The sequence below is a fragment of the Hippocampus comes genome, unplaced genomic scaffold (assembly GCF_001891065.2).
Source record: "Hippocampus comes isolate QL1 unplaced genomic scaffold, H_comes_QL1_v1.1 scaffold620, whole genome shotgun sequence".
Classification (NCBI taxonomy): domain Eukaryota; kingdom Metazoa; phylum Chordata; class Actinopteri; order Syngnathiformes; family Syngnathidae; genus Hippocampus; species Hippocampus comes.
The window spans coordinates 83,720-101,631 of record NW_017804841.1 but is presented as its reverse complement, the minus strand read 5'-3'; the positions used below and the strand labels follow the sequence as shown (position 1 = coordinate 101,631).

Genomic DNA, 17,912 nt, shown 5'->3' with positions numbered 1-17,912 from the left:
CGGTGATAAAAGATGTTGATGTTATTGAAAGAAAAAGTGTTTTCATAATATTTTGTCACTGCTGTTTCAAAATATGAGGGTGAATGGACGGACCTTTAAAAAAATAAAAAGAGTGCTTTCATGACAGAATTGGTTGTTTTTGTTGCGAAATACCGTGTCTAAATGACATCGATTCGTGTTTTTGTGGCCAGGTGAGAAACGAAACGCCATTTTGTTTTTGTCGCTATGGCAGCCCATCCAAATCCCCGATTTGTTCCCAAATGGGTGTTATCTTGGCATTGAAAATGCAGATGTTGCACACTTGAAGCAATCTATTTATTTATTTATTTATTTTGCCAGTCGTATTTTTCATTCTGGGTTTTATTTAAAAGCTGGGGGTAAGTGTAGAGTGTGAAACGGGTAGAAACTTCACGCCATTTTGATTTCATGGAAATTAGGGGAAATTACGGGCGATAAAAGTGCAATTACGGCCTTTTCAAATCGAATGGAAAGTTGAATAGCGGGCAGCGCGATTGTGGAGCCAACTTCAGCGTCGTGTTTTAATTCAAGAGGATCAGTCAGTACAAGGGTATGTTTTTTTTTTTTTGCTCCGACATTTATTCTTTATAATCATGCTCAGCAAAGACAGCACACACAAACACACTTCGACACACGTTAATGGCAGTAATGTGCCTCATTGATTAGCGCTGCAAACAGCGCTAGGTCCACTTGGAAAAGAGAATCGCCAAAAAGAGGCTGACCACAGCAAGATAGAAGATGAAAAAGATTCTGTTGACCCTGGTGGCCACTTGTGTCCAGTAACCCATCTTGTCCTTGTCCTTCTTGCCCTTGAGCAGCACGGTTAGAGTTCGTTCCATCTGGCCAAGCTCGCCCGACAACTTCTCCAGCGTTTGGCACAGGGCGCCACTCTTTGCCTGAAAAAACAAACAAACAAACAAACAAACAAAAACACGTGGGGTTAAATCGTACAGTCTGATCTTGGCACTAAATAGGGATGTTGAGACTCTCCTCTTTAGTTACCGGCATCAGTCCCGTTGGAGTTTCAGGCATCGAATAAAAGACTCCACTTTGCGTCCAAGCTTGCACTTCTACAAGCACAGCGACCAATCAGTGGTGTTCATGCAGAACTCATTGTAGTGAACGAAAACATTTTCATTCACAACTTGTGCCCGCTGGTTCTCACCTCCGTGTTGTTTGTTGCAGCTCGTTTGCATGTTTTGCTCGTCGCTTATTGTGTCTCCGTCGGCGTCCACGTCATCGTCTTCACTATGATTGTCTTTTTCCACCAGGTGCATCACAAAGATTGTCTCCAGCAGGCTAAGCAGCATCAGCGCAAAGATGCCGATGCAGTACACAGCTGAGGATGGCGTCATTTAGATTGCGATTTTCATAGACTGTATAAAAAATGAGTCATTTATCATGTACAGCGCATCCGGAAAGTGAGCACACTTTATGTAGGCGTAAAAAGCAGGATTGAAGAGGATGTTAAATACGTCCTGGTTTCATTCCTCTTCTTTCAAATTTTACAGTTTCAGATATACAGTAATAGTTAGCCTCCATCTAGTGGTTTACAGCAGAATTATGCAAACTCAGAATTTCATTGGAGAAGGAATTACTGTATCTCAGATCATGGTGCCTCATTAAAATGAATGGAAGTATAATTAATCTGTTCTAGCCTCTCAGAAAAAAAGTTCTTCAGCAAATGAAACGTGTATACCTATGAGAGGGATGGAGTTGGAGGAGGAGGGCAGGATCTCATTGAGGATGAGCTGTAGCACAGTGACAGCCAACATGACGGTCACCTTGAAGCTTAGCTTCTCCCCGCCCGAATCCGAGATCAAGAATGAGGCCAAGTCCAGGGCCAGGAAGAATAGCACGGGCAGCAGGAAGTTGATGATGTACAGGATGGGCTTCCTCCGCATGCTGATCTGGGCATTCATCGCAACGTCAGCTTCACACCATTCGGCAACACAATCACACTTCCGTGGATCCTAACTTGAAACCTCAAGCCTACTTAACCTTTCTATGAAGTTGCAACATTATTTTTTGCTGGAAATACTAAAATGAAACCCCAATCCTTTTTGGGTTCTTCACTTAACTCAAATAGTTGGGTCAAATGAATAACCCACACCGATTCTAACGATGTGGGGGGGGGGGTCTCAAAGCAGCAGGCCAACCGTGTACACGATGACGTCCTGGTGGTCTGGGCTGCTGGCTTTGATGGCGGTCACGTTCAAGTGGAGGAAGATCCACTCGAACTGCGTGGGCATCAAATCGCGTGACCACTCGGTGGCCTCGGAGGAGTTGTTGCTGGGCTGCAGGCGCAGGTCCTTGGCTGGAATAAAGTGAGGGAGGAGGTTGCCAAAACATTTCAATTCGACTGTAAATGTTGTAAATATTTTCAATTATTAATGTTGTTCAATATTCTTTCATATATTTTGAATTAAATATACATTGATAACATTTTAATTCATTTCAAACCACCATACATCAAGATTTTTTATTGTATTTTCCAAACATTTAATATTAATAGTTTTTAAATATTTTTGCCAAAAATATATCCTTTTAATGTTATATTTATTTGTTCCAAGTGTCTTTGTATTTAATTTCACATTTTTATTTTTCAAAATGTATTTTATGAATAATTATCAAAATATAAAATGCATTTTTAACATTTACAGTTGAATATCATTTTTGAAATCGTATTTTAAGATTATATTTTTTAAAACCCCGATTGTCCATCCCGATATTTTGGGGGGGTTATCTCTAAACCTTTATTTTCCTCGAAAATACATTTTGAAATGCCAATGATAAGTGTCTTTGTATTTAATTTCACATTTTTATTTTTTAAAATGTATTTTATGAAGAATTATCAAATATATAAAATGCATTTTTAACATTTACAGGTAATATCATTTTTGAAATTGTATTTTAAGATATTTTTTTAAACCCCTGTCGTCCGTTTTGACATTTTTTGAGGGTTATCTTTAAACCTTTATTTTCCTCCAAAATACATTTTGAAATGCCAATGTCGTTCGTTGCACTTCATTGTCGTTTGGCGCGACTCACCCGAGTGTATGATCGATTTGAAGGAGAGGTTACATCTCTGTGTGTCAAAGGGGAACTTGTAAATGTTCATGCGACACATGCTGAACAGCACTTGGTCATTCGTGACCTCCACCAGGCCGTCAGCGCTGATGGTGACGTACAGATTCGGCGGGGCTTTGTCCTTCTCTGCCCTGGAGCGAGACATTTTGAGTTGGTGGCATGTTGAGCTGGACCCGAAGGACGCTTTGGCACTTACATCTCCTCGATGGTGAGATCCGGCTTCCACAGAATTCCAACGGGAATGGACACATTATTGATCCCGCAGAACTCTTGGGGATCCCAGGAGATGTATTCGTTGTGCCACCTCTGAAAACCACAAAAAAAGCTTTTAACTCATGTGCCTTGCTTGAATGATCTATTTTGTCTTCTTTGACTGCATGAGGGTTTTCAGTAATCAACATCAGCTATTGTTATTAATCCTTTCATGCACCCTGCAACCTGATCACGAATGCACCGATAGGTGGTCTGCTAACCACCAATGGACCCCCACAGAAGAACAATAAGGAAAAGAGAATACATTCAGTACAGTTGTGCCATCATTTTTTTCTCCACGAAGCAGAACTCACCGTGACGGTCCAGACGTAAGGAACGAACTTCTGCTCCTTCTCCACCTGGAAAGTGGCCATGTCATTTGAATACTTTTCGACGAGAACGCCAACTACAGTCAACATAAGTGTAAGGAACATTTACCACATTGAGGATAGCGTACAGCAGCACCTCCAGGGACACGTGAGTCGGCCTCTTGTAGTACTTGACGGGCCGCGTCATGGAGAAGAGCTCGTTGGTTCGAGTCAGGCCCAGGTGGTTTAAGACATCCTGGTAACTGCAGCCCGCTGGCTCCGATGCCATGGCGTCTGCTAAAATGGATAATACAACCAACATCCTTGCCTTGAGATATGAGTGAGCAGACTTTGAAGGCTACGACTGTTTTTTTTTTTTTTGCTTTGACTTGACGGCTGCTCAAAATGTTTTATTTTTTCCTTTGCCATCCAAATGGGGACTTGCTAGGATTTTTGGTTCAAGAGTGTTCAAGTCGTCCAGGGTCTGAAGTTATAGGGCAGCCCCAGACCATCTCACTGTCACCACCATATAGATTGTCTACAGGCCTGATGTTGTTCTTGTCAAATGCTATTTTATTTTTACTCCCAGAAAGTCTTTTTTTTTTTTTTAATCTCATCAGTCCACATCATATTTCTCCAAAAGTTTTAGGGGACATCAGGATGGTTCTTAGTGAATGTTCTTTATTGTCAATAGTGGTTTTCACCATGAATGTCATTTTTGCGCAGTTTGGATGTCGTTCTGCGTTCTTTTGTGACTTTCTCCTCAATTGATTCTAGGAGTAATTTAGGTGGTTGACCACTGCTGGAGAAGGCTCACCACAGTTCCCAAAATTCTCCATTAGTGGATAATGGTTCTGACTGTGGCTGACGAGAGTGCCCAAATGACTTCACTTTGTTTCTCATTTGTTCTTTAAGTGCTTTTGATCACGGCAAGACATGTTTTATAGCTTACTTCATTTTGTCTGACAAGTATTACTCAAGTGGCTTCTTGATTGAAACAAATCTGGCAGGATGAGGCTTGGGCGTGGCAGGTGAAATTGAACAGAAACTGTTAGAAATTGTAGCTGATGATTTAACAAGTCCCCCTTTTTACATTTCATTATTTAGAAACTGCATTTTGCATTTTATGAGATTTAAAAATTGCTTTGATGATCCAAAACGTGTGACAAGTTAGCAATTGAACATCCATTTGCAGCTGGGCATCAGTCTCACCCCATTAAAACATCATCTTGACTTGAGTATCGAACAAATCACCTGGCAAATTATGCTCATCTATCATTTGAAACAAACTGTGACAGACCTCGGGGGCCCACAAATTGGACATTTTTAACCACAAACACACAGTCACGAATAAACAGTCACGATAAATGGGAGCGGTATTCTAAAAATCAATACACATTCATTCAAGTGTGAGCCTGCTTACCGGAGAAGACGAGAAGGGAAAGGAGGGCTGCGAACATGATGAAGTCACTGACACACAGTCAAGTGGTCGCTTCGGGGGTGTCCTTTATGAAGGAGGAGCGATGAGCGGATGTGGAGTTGCGGTTCTTCCATGTACATATTTCATTTGTGATCAAAGAGTTAACTCAATACAAGTTGTGCAAGAGATGAACATACACACGCGTCCATGAACTAATTGCGAACTTCGGCAATCAACTTGCGGATTTGGAGAGGCCTCTAATAGCCTCATAAATAAGAAAAATAGCCCTTGTGTTTGTTACATTGACCAAAAGTAATAGATTGTATGATCATAATAAGCCAAAATATGATCAGACATCCTCATTTCAACATAACTGTCATAATAAACAGATGTATGGATGGATAATCGAACGTATTATTAACAAACTAAAGTATTACTCAACAAAAATAAACAAACATAAAACAACATGATAACGCGAACAGATTTGGTATGTAAAACACATTCCGTGATAACTGAATGTTGTGTTTCCCAACCTTTATTGAGTCAAGGCACGCCACAAAAACAAAAAATATTACAAAAGGTATACATAATGAAATAATTGTGATCTCCTCTTCATTTAATTACAAAATCTGACCCCGTTAAATTCAACAAAAAGCGATGATTATGTTCTATGAATGACAGCATGTGCCTTCTGCCATCTAGTGGAAGGAAATGTTATTACACTTCCTGTCATCATAGTGTACATCACTGGCATCGATGGTCGACCAAAGATACATTAATTGGAGTAAAGAAATCAGCATTTTGGGGATGCATCTTTAAAAAAAAATAATAATAAAGTTACAGTGAGGATATTTAAAACATCTAACTCATCCAGTCCCGGTAGAGGAATGAAAGAAAGAGTGTGGCAGCGGCAAGATAGATGAAGAAGAAACCTTTGTTGATTTTGCTGGCCAAGCGCACAGACTTCCTGCGGTCTCTCTTGCAGCGATGCTGCACACTCAACATCCTCTGTAGCTCCTTCAGCTCGTTCACCAGCAGTAGCAACAGCCCAGCCTCGGCGCTCGGCACGCTGCAATTGACCTGCTTGACACGATATGACATGACAGCTTCTAATGATTCTGTAGGGGGTAATGTGTCCCAATATTTTTGTCCACACATTTTGATGAGTGACGGTTTACCTCTTCTGGTTCAGGTCGCAGGTCGTGTTGTTTCTCTGCGCTCAAAACACACGTACACAAAAATTCGGTCTGTTTTTTCTCTTCTGAAAACACATAAGCGGGTTAGCATGACAAAATCAGTGATGGTTTCAGAAGTTCCAAAGGGAAACGTACCGGCGTCAGACTTATCGGTTCTATTCATCTCCGGTTTGCTCCTGGCGCACTTCGCCGGGTCCTCCTGCGAGTCCCCCTCAAACAGGTAGGCCACTATGATGGTCTCCAGCAGGCTGATCAGCATCAGGGCGAAGATGACGATGCAGTAGGTGGCTTACGGGTGGAAAAACATGTCATTTTGTTATACCTCGCCAAAGCGAGGGTACGCACAAGTCATGTCGAAAGTCAATTCGTTTTCATTTGTTTGACTGGTCGCGCTGTGGGTTTTTGTGTTCATCCCACTGTTGCTCTGTTCTGCCAGTTAGCCACGCCCACCTCATTAGTTACTTTCCTCACCTCAGTCTCCCCCGCCCCACCCACCCCAAGTACAAGTTCTGCCTTGGCACTCCCTGCTTTCTGTTTGCCAGTCCTCGTGGCTGGTTAATGTTGTACCGCAATGACATCACAATGTGAGTTTCCCTGTCGCGCTACCAGCAACTCTCGGTCTGCGCTTGTTATTGGCCAGTGTTCTGAGACTTCAGTTTGACTCTAACGACTGTCACATTGGACATTGAAAGTCATTCCCAACGACTATTGCGTTCTGGTGTTCCGCACAAATATCTATCACATACCTATGAGCGGCGTCTTGTTCGACATGGAAGGCAGGATGTCGTTGAGGATGAGCAGCAGCACGGAGATGGCGAGCAGCACGGTGACCTTGAAGCCCAGTTTCTCCCCGTGGCGATCCGGGATGAAGAAGGAGGCCAGGTCCAGGCACAGGAAGAAGAGGATGGGCAGCAGGAAGTTGATGACGTGCAGCAGGGGTCGCCTCCTGATGACGAACTGGAAGGACAAAGGGGGGTGGTTCACGGCGCGCTTGCCCGTTTGATGGGAACTTTTCGTAACTGTTGTACCGTGTACACCAGTTGGTCCCACACTTGGTTCTCTATGGTGATATTGTGGCTGCTGACGGACAAATGGAGGAAGTCCCACTCTCCTTGGGAATGCATCATGGCTTTGGTGAACTGGGTAGCCCGTGACGAGTTGACCACCGGGATGACACGCAAGTGTTCATCTGCGCAGAGAGGAAGATAAGCACTGGAAAAATACCGAAAGATAGAAATGGATGTTTGGAAGGCCGGAAACAAGGCAGACGCAAAACCCAAACCGTCAAGTGTTTTACTTCACCGTAAGGCCGCTTACACAGATGAACTGCGGAAACCAACGTTATGTTGCAGCGCTGTGTGTCAAAGGGGAACTTGTGCACGTCCATCATGCACATGCTCACGGCCCGTATGTCCTGATCCAGGGCGACGATCCCGTCGTGCTTGACGAGCAAGTAAGGGTTGTACTGCGAGTTGTCTTTCTCCACCCTGACAAAACACGCGCAATAATGGAACAAGCTGCGGTACGCCTGGGTCATGTGTTCTGTTGCTGACCGCGGCGGTGTTTACAGTGCTTTCCAACATAATGGAGTCTAAACAGTCATAAGTGTATGTACACAAGAAGGAAGAGCATATACTGTATGTGATCCAACAATTGCTCCTTATTGGCATTCCCAGCGTCATATTTGTCAGCACACATCAGAACCTCTCAAAAGAATAAAGGAAGGGATGGCGCATTTAGCATTCTGCAGCACTGCCGAGGCAACAACCTGTTTTCCTTCTACATGACTCATTTATACGATTTTGTGTGTGTGTGTGTGCCATAGACTTACATCTCTAAAATGAAGACGTCGGGTTTCCACAGCATGTCGGTCGGAATGGTAATTTCCGTGATCCCGCAAAAGTCGCCCGGTTCCCAAAAGATGCGTTCGTCCTTCCAGGACTGGAGAGGGCGGATGACAGACCGATTAAGAGGAGGGGGCACGGCGTGAAACACGCACACGACGACGTGAATGTCCACTCACCATCATCACCCAGAGAAACGGAATGAAGGTTTGCGTTTTCTCGATCTGCGAGAACACGGGGATGTGGAAAACGTCACGGGCTAATTCATCCTAACGTGAACCGAGCAAACGCGACGACCTACCACGCCCAGGATGCCGTACAGGATGATGTTGAGCTCCACCAGGGTGGGATGCGTGTGGTCCAGGACGGGCCGGGTCAATTGGAAGGCTCTGTTGCTTGATGTCAGTTTGAGATGGTCCACGACATCCTGGTAACTGCACACCTTGTCCGGAGAGGCCCCTCCCACACCTGGAGATGCAGTTACTTCGTGAACCTTTTAACGATTTGCACATTTTGGCTTTGGTAAGGTTTTCACAAATTGGCTCAAAAATGTTTGATACAGTTCTCACATATGAATTAAAAGCTCTTACCTGAGAGGATGAGGACAATGAGCGGCACTTTCATCCTCACTGTGATGTGAGGCTCGATGGTCCGAGAGCTTTTTAAACCCAGAGATGAGAATCCCCTCCCACTGGCTTTTGTAATGACAGTGGGCGCTAAAGAGGAAACACATCCGGCGTTGGCGTGGCTTTCGGAAGGGGCCTGTTCTTGCTTTGAAGGCTGCACCGTGAGAAATAAAAGCAGGTGGGCAAAACGGAGGTGGTTGAGAAGAAGCAGGTACACGTCATGCGGTTTTGAAGAGGACCCTGCAGCACCGTGAGGGTAAATAATCAAACAGTGGGGGGAAAAAAAATGACAAAGCTCCGTACACGTGCACAAAAGTCCATTAGAGTGACACTTGATCACCAAAATGACATTGTAACAACATTAAACGCACACAAAAAAAAACTCATTATTACACCAGCTCGCTAATTATTGTCCAGTAAAGTTGCAAAATTGATTTTTAAGGCTCGTATAACTGAATTATGTACATTAGAACACCGCATTTGGTTCAGACTTTCAATAGTTTTACTGCACTTTTGCTTGGAGAATTAATAACATGATTCACATTTTTGCTGGACTAAAACTTTTTTTAATAGTTCTTGTTTGTCCAGTCGGGGTAATGCAAGAATACATTTTTTTGCCTGCTCAGTACAGATTTTACCAAACCTTAACCCCTAAATATGACTAAATATATTGTCATATGATATATTATATTGCATATCATATTATGATGAAAACCTGATGTGTTGGTGAAAAAAAAACGAGGGCAGATTTGGAATCAGCGCAAAAAAAAAAAAAAGAGATCATTTGGAAAAGTTCAGTTGCAACTCTGGTTTAAAAAAAAAAAGGTGTTAAAAACAAAATAGATAATATACACATTGTTTTCCCATGATCATTGCGTCTCAAAACTACCTTCAGTTATTTTGACAAGATCCTAATTTATGGAAGGGGGAAAAAAAATAAACCACACCCAGATGAGAATGAAACCGCATAGCGGTGAATCGACTTTGACAGAGACAGCACAATCACAATATTAAATTGATTTAAAAAAAAACAACAACACGCTCAAACTCCACGATGAAGTTGCAACAAAACAAACGAAACTTTATTGTCCGTCTCACGTTCACGCCTACAATCCTACAAAAAGTGGGCTGCTCTTACAGATTCGGATTCACCGCTGACGACACATTCAGACTGTGAACATGTGACAGTCCGGGAAATGGATGTTCCCACCCGAGAGACGACCACTTCACGAAAAAGACGCGAGACCTGCCACCCGGACGTATAATGCTTCACCTTCGGCCTCATGCACCGCAACGTTACGTCGCCTAGGAAACGGCTTAAGAGTGCATTCATGTCCCTTTACGAACGGCTACAGTACGTGAGTCCATGTGAGTGTCTGCTCTAAACCTTTACAAACGTTTCACATGGTTTTAATCCACATTCTAATCAACAACACAGTGCTTCGCAACGGATAAAAAACACAAACTGACATCAAGAGGAGGTTAACTTAGAAAAAAAAAAAATCAAGATATGAATCTCTGTTACTAAAATTCTCATGAGAAGAACAAAGTGTCTAAATGTATCCGTTCAGTGCAAACTGAGGAGAAAATGAAGCCACTTTTATTGCTGGGTGATGGCTTCCGAGAGTCGCACTGCAACAATACTGACATGCTAACACAGGCTGGGTGGTTGGGGGTTTGATTCCAGTTCAAGGAGTGGATTAGTGTGGCCGGTGATGGGCATAATAATCACGATCCAACCGTTCAATGTTTCAGTACTTTTTGTACAGCTTGCTTTTTTTCTTTAAATTTTTTTTAAAAAAACCTGAATGGCAAAATCAAAACATCAATTCACAAGTTCAATCCACTTCTATGCCTTTCAGTGACTCTTCCAGTCTCTCTGTTGCAACCAGCTGATGACATTCTGTGACGCTCCAAGCTAAGAGGCCACACTTCTGTCGATCAATTATTGGGTTTCATCTTGGAAGAGGCGTGTCCAAATATTAGTTCTAATCAAACCACGAACTTTACTGGCCGATTCACGGCTGTGAATTTTAACATTCAGCTCCTTACAGCAACTTGTACCCCCCAAAAAATATAAAACATCAAACAGTTGGACGTGAGCATTCAAAATTTGACAGAAGTTCAAACTAAGTGCACCGGTAAAGGTTTTAGTGCATTTTAGATTCATCCTAAAATATAACCCAAAAGCAATATTACGCCTTACTTTTTTTTTTTTTTGTATAGCGTACAGCGATGAATCGAGCGTGCTCATTTTCCAAAAAATCAAGGAAAACGAGTCCCATCCTACCTTAATAGTAGCACCTCCTTCTGGGAGTTTACCTTCCTACATTCATTTAATGTTCAGGTCCCGAGTCTGCTTTCGTTTTCACATTCAGCAAAAGTCGTCCAGAGAGGAGCGGGTTTTGTTTTGAGCATTTAGCGCACTGACACGGTGATTGCAGATCACAGTAGCCCCTGACTGATTGGCTGGTGAAGGAGGAGGGGCAGCAGCAACTTCTAACCAAAAAAGTCACAACATAAAACGATCACGAGTAAGTTCAAACTACAGGTAATAAATAAAAACAGACCGGGAAATAAAATACTTATAAAAGTGCTCAGATGACACCTCACTGGAGAAGAACCCGGAGGTGGTGTTGGTGGGTGGTGGTGGTGGGGTTCCCTGCTCAGCCGTTATCCAGCGATGAAGCACTGAGTAGGAAGTGCTAGTAGTACTAATAGTAGTAGTAGTGTTTGTTCGTGTGTGTGCGTGTGTGGAAACGCGCTACACAATGAGAGGTCCACGGTGGGAGGGTTTGGGACTCTGGCCCTCCAGGTTCTCCACCCTCTGCTCCTCCCGGTTGCTGGTGGAGTCCAGTATGGGCCTGTAGCCGCCGAGGTACATCAGACCTGAACAAGACATGACAAAGGGAACAGATTTGGTGGTGTTAAGGAAGCAAAAAAAAAAAAATCATTTTCTGTCCTTTGTTATGGGTGCTGCTGTTGTGAAAGTGCTACGGTAGGCCCGATTGATTACGCAGTGTGTTATTGAAGAAAAAGTCATAATAAAATGAACATAACTCTCGAGTCAGTTCTACGGTCTGAGGCAAACACTGCATACCTAGTCCTCAATATGTATCGGGCACGACTCCTCATCTTTCCATCCAAAAGAAGGCGAGAGAAGGGCAGAAAGGGAGGGCAGGGAGGAGAATACGGGATGGGAGGAATTCACGGGAAGGAGGGAGAGATAACAGAAGACATTTTACGACACACACAGAGAGAAAAAGACGCCACGCGCTACCTTTGAGCTAAAAACACAAAACATGGGGAAGGGAAACGGGTTTGTGAAGAGGATGGAGGATATCGAGGCAAACAAGTGACACTTGGGTCAATTAGAAATGTTCATACAAAGCAAATGAACGCATTAGCTTATTTGAGTCGCACGAGGCCATTCAAACTGTGCTCAAGCCTCCTTGACAACTAACGTCCATTACACTCTACTCGTGATTACATCATTTTGCGCAATAGAAATAAAGGTAAAATATATGGACCTGGAGAATTGAAATATGGTAAGATCTAACTGCTCCTCGTAAGTCATCAACAACGGCCGCCACCTTGCACAATAGAAATCATCTAAGACTCATGTCATGACTATGCGCTCACTCCTCTCGCCAGTAAATCGTAATAACCAGGACTTTGAACGACAAAAATAAAAAGTGACTCGACACAGTTCAAATGGCGTCGTGTGAGTCCGCCCTGAGGTTGGTATGAAGGAGGGCAGAGGACAATAGGGAACATGTTAGACCAAGACTCTTTGCTGCCGCGCTGACAGAGAACATGCTTGTATGAAGCACACCTGACAATCATGAACACACACACATGCACACACATCGGGGCTGAGGGACGGAGGGAGCGCACGGCTATTCGCTATCGACAAGCGATGAAGCAGCAGAGGGAAGAAATTTAAATAAAAGAAGAGCTGCACAGAAGCCCACGTTAGCTTCTGCTGCCATTCGTTCTTCTTCGTGTTAGCCTGGCGAGCTAACGTGTGATTCGCTCGCGTGCCCCATCCCATCACTTCTGGTCGGCGTCCACTCACCGGCGAATCGGCCGTCAGGAGCCTGCTCATTGTCCAAGCCCAAAGAGGGCGTGTCACACAGGGCCACGCCCTGATTATTATTGGCCAACTCGGGACACCTGCTCCGCCCACCTGCAAGCGAGGGCACAGGTCAAACAAGAGCAGCCAGGCACAGCGGGGGGAGGGGTGGGGGCGGACAGGCAGGAAGGGGGGTGAGCGGCCATGCGAGAATGAAGCGCCGCTGAATGCATTGAGCTTCATGGCATTTGTTTTTGTCCGATTATTGACAATCACTCTGCAATGTGCATTACCACCACCTACAGGACTGGAGTGGCACAGCAATAACTGTGGCCTTTCGTCGTTGCTATTTTGGGGGGGATCATTTCAGCCATGACGCAGCTAAATGCTCTGCTCCAATTTATGTGAATATGTTTGCTGCAATTTATTGAGGAATCAAGCAAATGTTAAAATAAGAAAGAAAAAAAAAAAAGACTTTTTGACATGCGTACCATGTGACAGCAGCTGTGTGCATGTTGGCACTAACGAGGACAAAAAGGCACGGGTGGCCACACGACTGGCAGCGCAACACACAAACACACACACGCATAAGCCATCTGGCAGTGCTGGTGCTGTCACACACACACGCACACGCACGCACACACGCACGCACGCGTACGTCCTGCCAGGCAGCGCTTGCTCCCGAAAGAACTGAAGGATCATTCAGTGTGCTCACTTGTGTTGCGCACACAACCACCCGTACATAATTACATGTCACGGGCTGTCTGTTGAAAGGTGACCTTGTTTGTTGTTTGCTTCAAGCCCTGTGCTGTGTGTTTCTTGGCTCGCCGCACACACAAGAGTGTATAACGGAACAAATAACGTCAAACTGCAATTATGATGAATGGCATGACGGTGTAGTACATGACATGCAAAGGCAAGCTTGAAATGGCCGACAAACTCTCCGTGCTCTCATCCATGAAAAGGGGACTTTCCAACCACAGTTGGTATGCCAGGAGCGATTATCAGGTGTGTATCAAGAAATGATCCAAATTGACTTAATCGGACCCAATGATGTTTGCCTCATCGGTTTTGCCTGGAGCATGTCAACGGTGTAAAGCGAGGGGTGGTCACCGCAGTTACCTTTGCCGTTCGATGGTGAGGGGCGGTCCTCTTCCGTGACATCGTTCCCCTAAGAAAAACAAACGAGCTCAAATAAAACGTTGACGTGAAGCACCGATGCGAGTCATCAGGTGGCAGTCACCTCAGAGTCCTGCTCATCGACGGCTACGGAGTAGTTCAAGTCGGTTGACTCCTTGGAAAGGGAGCGAGCCAAAAGTCAGTGAAAATTCAGCCAATGGCTGCGCATTTACAATTTTTTTTGATTGACAGATTAATCGGGATTAAAATAATCGCTGCAGCCCGTTTATCCATCGTCACTAATATTTACCCCTTCAAACTGTGAGGGTCCTCGGCTCTCCATGGGGGTGGCCCGGTTCTCCTCGCCCTGGGCGTCAACCCCCTCCTGGCCCCCCCCGGGCTCGCCGTCCGCCCCAGCCAGGTAGGACCCTGACATGGAGGACATGGTGTCAGTGCTGATGTGGGAGTGCTGCGAGTGGGACGAGGCCATGGACATCACTGACTGGGCCAGGCTGCTGCTCACTGGGTCTGGCAGATACATGGAGACACACATCACGATCCGTCGCCATTTTTTTTTTTTTTTTTTTTTTTTAAAGCATCGCTCCCGCCGCGCAAGACGACTGATTGAAGCTCGGCCAGCTTTTCCTCTCAGAAGTGTCCCTACGCTGCCCGTTTGATGCCAAAAATCCTCCCCATCAGATTCACCAACTGCTGCGATGGAACCGGCTCATAATTTATTCATGCGAAAACGCTCCATAAACTGCACTGAGGGTTTGGAGTTTCACAATTTGTCGACATTTACGAATTACTGTGTACATCTTGCCCTCCAGACGGGTAAGTAGTACTTATACTGTAAATGGAAACCATAATACGTTCCATCCTGGAATCTTCTTCCCGACAACTTCTGCTTTTGGCGTGCGGTCAATATTAGGGGCTATCTGATAGCAGCTTCCTTTGTAAGAACCACCGCATACTTTTCAAACGGCGTATCCTTGACGTTGTTTTTGAAGATGATTTGATGGATTACAACGTTTCGTGTTACCTTCGGGGGAAGTGATAGTGGAGGAGAGCGGCGTTCCGGTGCATGGGGACTGCTCAATGGCCCCGGAAGAGGAGAGAGTCAGGTTTTCACTGTCTGGCGTGGCTCCGCACTGTCAAAGCAAAGAGGAGGAGCGTTCTAACAGAAGGTCAAAACCCGACTAAATATCTCTCAAAATAGACACACCTCCTGCGGATCCACCGTACGTTTGTGGCGACGAGCCTCTGATTCGCTGCAAGACTTTTCATCCTCCTCCTCAGGAAGCACTGAGGAATTCTGAGACAGCGACCTAAAGTATGCAGACTTGTGGTTTGGAACGGCTTTGAAGATGTTTTAGAACAATCAACGACAGCGCAAAATATGCTCACAGGAGGAGCTCATCGACTCACTTGGAACCGCTCTTCTTGAGTTTGAGCCCCTGACTTGAGCTGGAGTGGTCCAGGGGGGAGAGGGAACGGGCCGGCGTCGGGTGGGCTTCGCTGCCGTATGGGGGGAGCGCCCCCGACACGTGACTGGGGCCGGAGTGGAGCGGGGGCGCCACGGAGGACGTGGCCAGGGGGCCGTTGAGAGCCTCCAGAAGAGACACGGCCTCGTAACCCGGGGGGATATGCTCGGATGCCTGGAAAGAAAAAGAAACGCGCATGAATTACTGTTTTGGTGTCTTTTTAAATTTTTTTTTTTTTTTTTTTTTATTACAAAGCTAGCCATTTAGCGCAGATTAATGCCATAATCGTACCGAGTGTTCCTCTGAGTCTGACGTCTGTGAAGTGATGACTGGGTTAAAGCTGGTTGGAGTCAAAGGGCTGAGTTTCTTCCTCATTGCTCGGATCTGCAGCAGAGCTCTGAAAGCTATAAAAAAATAAAATAATTTAAAAAACAGTTAGAGAATTTTGGGCAAAAGAACACTTCCACACTATTTGTGTGCGTGTGTGGGAACTCACGCAGTCTGCAGATGGGGCAGCAGTTGGCTTGGTAGCGCAACGTGTCGGCGCAGGCGTTGCAGAGACACAAGTGTCTGCACGGCAGAATGAGCGTGTCGCGCACGTCCGACAGACACACCACGCACTCGGCGCTGTTGTCGCTAATTTCGTCGTCGGCAACCTGTGGGGGTAAAAGACCCGCGCTCGTACAAACGCGCACTTTGAAAGGCGGCAGACAGGAAAAGCCTTCTTGTCGTGTTTACCTTTGATTCTTGGCTGTTGTACTTGTTCTCGATCCCGTAGATCTCCTGCAGGAGATAACTCACGCCATCCACCTGGGAAATGAAAGACGAAGAAAAAGCGTCACGTCTCCAGGGGACATAAAAGCTTTTGTTTCCAAAAGAAATGTGCACTCACCACTTGTTTCTGCTTCAGAGGCTTCACGCAGTAGCTGCCGTCCATGTGCTGCCATGGAAAACCACAGTATGAGGAATTCTACTTTCCATGCGCATATCGTGCATCTTCCAAGACCAAAGTCCCATCAAGTTTACCTTTTCAAACGTGGCCAGCAGGATGTGAGAGTGGCCCAAGTGTTCTGCGTACAGAAAACATGGAGACGTTCGTCACTTGAAGCTTTACGTGCGCCACGTCGGCGTCGGAGCGAAACTCACCGTCGCCCTCGTCGACCGCGGCCTGCACCACCATGGGGAAGATCTCCCGGTCCGGGTCGAACAGGAGCTGGGGAGAACAAACAAGAGGTGTCAAACTCAATACGGCAGAGGCGGTACGAAGTCACGTATGGAGCAAAGGTCAGGTGAGACGAAACTTAACATAGCACCAACTTACAAGTCTTGTCTCATGAATATCAAGTCAAAGTCAAGGTGAGCCTTTCAGAAACTGCAGCCAAGCAAGTACCAAGTCCTAAAAATGGGCAACTTCGGTCTGACCCGAGTCAAACAACTCGCGGGGGTCAACCCACCTCTTCGTCCGCCCACTCGCTGAGGTTGACGGTGTGCGAGGGCAGACAGAACTGCTGGCTCACCCCCCTCTTGAAGTGCACCGTCTCCGACTGCAGAGAGCTGTCCTGGGGCAGGTAGCTACAGGGAACCACAAATCAGAAAACCAAAGCTACCGCTACCCCATTGTGCCGTCTTTCTCCAGAACCTACACTGGCACGCCGTTGTGAAACTCCTCGATGGCCTGGTAGTAGATGGTGATTGCCACCTGCGTGTCGGCGTCAAAGGTGAACTCCACGTTGTAGCAGGCCCGCTGCTTGCCCGCCTCATCATCGCCGGGCAACTTGAGGTCCTCGCTGCACCTGCGAGGTCGAGCAAAGAACTTGCGCTCATTTTTTGGTCCTAAAAATAGTCATTTTATGAAGTAGCGCTGGATTTTAATAAGGGGATTGTTGTTGCCCCGGAGACACCGGGATACCAAAATTTCGTGCAGATTTTTTTTGTCAAGAGTTGCTAACAGTTGGGTCTTTGCGGCTGAATTCCAAAGACTCCATTTAGCTGTTTGCCGCTCATTCTGAGTCAGCGCTTGTGCGCGGGTGCAGGCAGGGGGTGGAGTTGTATTACAACCGTACCGCACAAGCCGCAGGGTGTCCTTGCGGATGTTTATAAGGCTTCGTAGCGTCTTCACCGGTTCCTGAGGTGGAGGGGCTGCGTATGGGAACTGCAAAGCAAGAAGAAAAAGAATAATAATTTGAGTAAGTTAAATACACGCTCTTTGAGATGACGAGGAGTGGCTGAAACATTCCTCTCGTACCCACGACAGTTGCGGATTCATCTTTTGACGAACCCTTAGAGAAAGCCCGGCACTTTCAGGCACAATTAGCTCTCGGTTAAAAATCGATGAATGTAATCCCGGTTGTGTTTCTCTTTGATTTGATCAACGCCGCAAGCTGCTGACTGTGCATTAATGGACAACTCGAGGATGTGTGCGGACTAACTCCACACACACACACACACACACACACACACACACACACACACACACACAC

At 45.6% G+C, this 17,912-nt stretch overlaps 3 protein-coding genes across 9 annotated transcripts in view; all 3 read right to left on the bottom strand.

Moving 5' to 3' along the window:
* Window positions 1-482: 482 nt before the first annotated feature.
* Window positions 483-5,555, bottom strand: LOC109516270 (5-hydroxytryptamine receptor 3A-like). The gene is made up of 10 exons (XM_019870694.1): window positions 5,092-5,555; window positions 3,799-3,965; window positions 3,675-3,719; window positions 3,305-3,414; window positions 3,070-3,239; window positions 2,178-2,335; window positions 1,718-1,928; window positions 1,184-1,357; window positions 1,021-1,088; window positions 483-914 (listed from the first exon to the last, which is right to left on the bottom strand). The coding sequence occupies exons 1-10, from the start codon at window positions 5,126-5,128 to the stop codon at window positions 699-701; spliced, it is 1,356 nt and encodes a 451-aa protein (XP_019726253.1). The 5' UTR covers window positions 5,129-5,555; the 3' UTR covers window positions 483-698.
* Window positions 5,556-5,610: 55 nt separating this feature from the next.
* Window positions 5,611-8,858, bottom strand: LOC109516262 (5-hydroxytryptamine receptor 3A-like). Its single transcript, XM_019870682.1, has 10 exons — window positions 8,719-8,858; window positions 8,430-8,596; window positions 8,308-8,352; window positions 8,116-8,225; window positions 7,602-7,771; window positions 7,313-7,473; window positions 7,031-7,241; window positions 6,420-6,572; window positions 6,267-6,349; window positions 5,611-6,171 (listed from the first exon to the last, which is right to left on the bottom strand). The coding sequence occupies exons 1-10, from the start codon at window positions 8,750-8,752 to the stop codon at window positions 5,950-5,952; spliced, it is 1,356 nt and encodes a 451-aa protein (XP_019726241.1). The 5' UTR covers window positions 8,753-8,858; the 3' UTR covers window positions 5,611-5,949.
* Window positions 8,859-9,812: 954 nt separating this feature from the next.
* The window catches only part of rnf157 (ring finger protein 157), an 11,972-nt gene continuing 3,872 nt past the window's right edge, over window positions 9,813-17,912 (bottom strand). For 2 of the 7 annotated variants that reach the window (XM_019870281.1, XM_019870288.1), the window contains exons 4-20: window positions 17,496-17,584; window positions 17,076-17,225; window positions 16,887-17,004; window positions 16,579-16,645; window positions 16,459-16,502; window positions 16,325-16,372; window positions 16,171-16,242; window positions 15,929-16,088; window positions 15,724-15,836; window positions 15,377-15,606; window positions 15,174-15,276; window positions 14,991-15,099; window positions 14,259-14,476; window positions 14,073-14,123; window positions 13,952-14,000; window positions 12,833-12,943; window positions 9,813-11,643 (exon numbers count right to left, since the gene is read on the bottom strand). In XM_019870281.1, the coding sequence (XP_019725840.1) occupies window positions 11,519-11,643; window positions 12,833-12,943; window positions 13,952-14,000; window positions 14,073-14,123; window positions 14,259-14,476; window positions 14,991-15,099; window positions 15,174-15,276; window positions 15,377-15,606; window positions 15,724-15,836; window positions 15,929-16,088; window positions 16,171-16,242; window positions 16,325-16,372; window positions 16,459-16,502; window positions 16,579-16,645; window positions 16,887-17,004; window positions 17,076-17,225; window positions 17,496-17,584 (1,857 nt within the window). In that variant the 3' untranslated portion in view covers window positions 9,813-11,518. Of the gene's footprint in view, window positions 11,644-11,854; window positions 11,890-12,832; window positions 12,944-13,951; window positions 14,001-14,072; window positions 14,124-14,258; window positions 14,477-14,990; window positions 15,100-15,173; window positions 15,277-15,376; window positions 15,607-15,723; window positions 15,837-15,928; window positions 16,089-16,170; window positions 16,243-16,324; window positions 16,373-16,458; window positions 16,503-16,578; window positions 16,646-16,886; window positions 17,005-17,075; window positions 17,226-17,495; window positions 17,585-17,912 lie in introns of all 7 variants that reach the window. The other 5 variants (XR_002168294.1, XM_019870299.1, XM_019870304.1 and 2 more) reach the window with 5 other exon arrangements.